This window comes from Asterias rubens, chromosome 14, assembly GCF_902459465.1.
Source record: "Asterias rubens chromosome 14, eAstRub1.3, whole genome shotgun sequence".
NCBI classification, from domain to species: Eukaryota; Metazoa; Echinodermata; class Asteroidea; order Forcipulatida; family Asteriidae; genus Asterias; species Asterias rubens.
The window spans coordinates 13,397,994-13,399,980 of NC_047075.1; the positions used below are offsets into that span (position 1 = coordinate 13,397,994).

The following is a 1,987-nucleotide window of genomic DNA, read 5'->3' on the forward strand; positions in this document are numbered from 1 at the left end:
GTTGAAAACCAGTTGATAAACTAGTTAAACACAGTTAAAACCAGTTGGTTTAATATGGAAAATGGACGAGTTTGGTCACTATCCAGTTGACCCCAGTTAACTGGGTTCAACTGGAATTTTGACCTGGGCTAAGTTTGATTAACTGCCTTATCTCACCCAAAAACCCAGTTCATACTTCTGGGAATGCAAAGGGAATTTTGTCCCTATCTATTCATATTCACAGGAAATGTGAACTGCGTTTAGCTCACCTACCCCCTCCCCTCTTCAAAAAAGATCCATGATGTAAATATTTAATGTAAATAACTTTGATAATAATAATGTAAATATTTAGCTTTTTTCAGCTTAGTTCTTATTATACTAGTGGAGATGTAAATATTCCATAATATATATTGAGTTTTCTGTTAGTTAAATACCTACCTGTCCCCCTGTCTTGAATGCTGCTGATATGCCATCTGATGATTGTGCCAATTTCGATTTTAGTATTCTCGTGCCTAGTTTCTCTAGTGTTTGAGATAAGGGGGTTGTGATGAGTGGTTCTTGTAGTGCATCATGTATCTCCCTGCTGACGGAGAGATCAAGGATGAGGTTGCACTTGTGGCCTTCAATTTCGGACAGAGGCAGCACTATGTTGCAATAGTTGCATTTCAAGCTACTCTTGTTAAGAGTTTCCCAAAAGTAAGCTCTTACATTGTCTATCTGTTTGTAGTGGGTGAGTGAGTCACAAATGGGACAAGGACACTTGACTTTGTTCTCCTTTGTGTAGATGGCCCTTATACAAGCTGTGCAGAAGACATGTTCACATGGTGTAGCAACAGGGAAGCGTAATAACTTGTTACAAAGTTTACAAAGAAATGTACAGCAGGTAGCTGAAAACTTGCTCAAGTCAGCAGTATTCAGAATTGAGGCATTGCTCATAGATGAACGAAGTTGCTCAAAGTGGCTGTCAATGGTGATGGGTTGACTCTTGGGACGACCTGGATGAATTGACTTTGGTGGCCTTCCACCTTTGGATTGTTCATTGCAGTCGCTGCATATTGAACACTGTCCAGTTCGGGGATGAGGCTGCCAAAGAAGTGGCTGTGGGTCTGCAGCTTGCGTCCTCCTCAGAAACAGTCTTGAGTAGCATACATGGCAGATATGAGGAGGGTGCACATTAACATTATCATCATCACGTAAATCTACTCTGAATACATTCTTGATTTTGTCCTCGTACACAGCTGCAAGTTTGGCTTTCTTTCCCTTTGCCTCATCACTCTCCTTCATCGTTTTCTTTCCACATGTGCGGCATAGTCTTTGTAGGAATTTTCTATGTTGTTCTAGTGTTGACCTTTGTAGACTTAACATCATTTTTACTAAGGCACATGTATCTTAACTAATTTATATAGGTCTTGTAAATTTCTAGTAATTTTAAATTGTAATTTTCAATGTCTTTCTTGATGAAAACACTAAGAAAAGACTATTTTAGACGGATAACAATGCCAGAATTGAGCAAACGGTTCCGTTTCAATGTTGACAAATCTGTATTGTATCGATTATTTTGATTAAACTCAAGTTAAAAGAATCGAATTTTTGTTGTTTTGTTTTGTTGGTGTTTGTAATCTATTAAAACATAATTAAAAGTAACCAGGAATATGTTGTCTTAAGTTTATTAGTCTTTGAAAACCCTTTATGTATTTGTTTTCGATGATTATGCGGCGTCAAACTATTATGTATTTATGTAAGTGATATTCCCAGAATCGATTTAAATAGTGTCGTTTGACGCGTCATTAGACGATGTTCACTTTTCCCGTTACTGCAACGTAAAAAACGGTGAAGATTTCGGCCAATTAACGCCGTTCAAGAAATTGTAGTCGCTTGAAAATTTGTTGACACTAATAAATCAAAGGCCAATCTTCACGGTTATAACAGTGGATTTATTGGGAAAACTCATGTTCAAGTAAAAATTACGAGGTAAGTCTTTGATCCTGTAACGCTCTTCAAATGGTAA

At 37.5% G+C, this 1,987-nt stretch overlaps 1 protein-coding gene across 1 annotated transcript; it reads right to left on the reverse strand.

Annotated features, from left to right (window-relative positions):
- Positions 1-405: 405 nt before the first annotated feature.
- Positions 406-1,506, reverse strand: LOC117299183 (V(D)J recombination-activating protein 1-like). Its single transcript, XM_033782642.1, has one exon. It carries the CDS (start codon positions 1,345-1,347, stop codon positions 406-408), a length of 942 nt encoding a protein of 313 aa, XP_033638533.1. The 5' UTR covers positions 1,348-1,506.
- Positions 1,507-1,987: the final 481 nt, after the last annotated feature.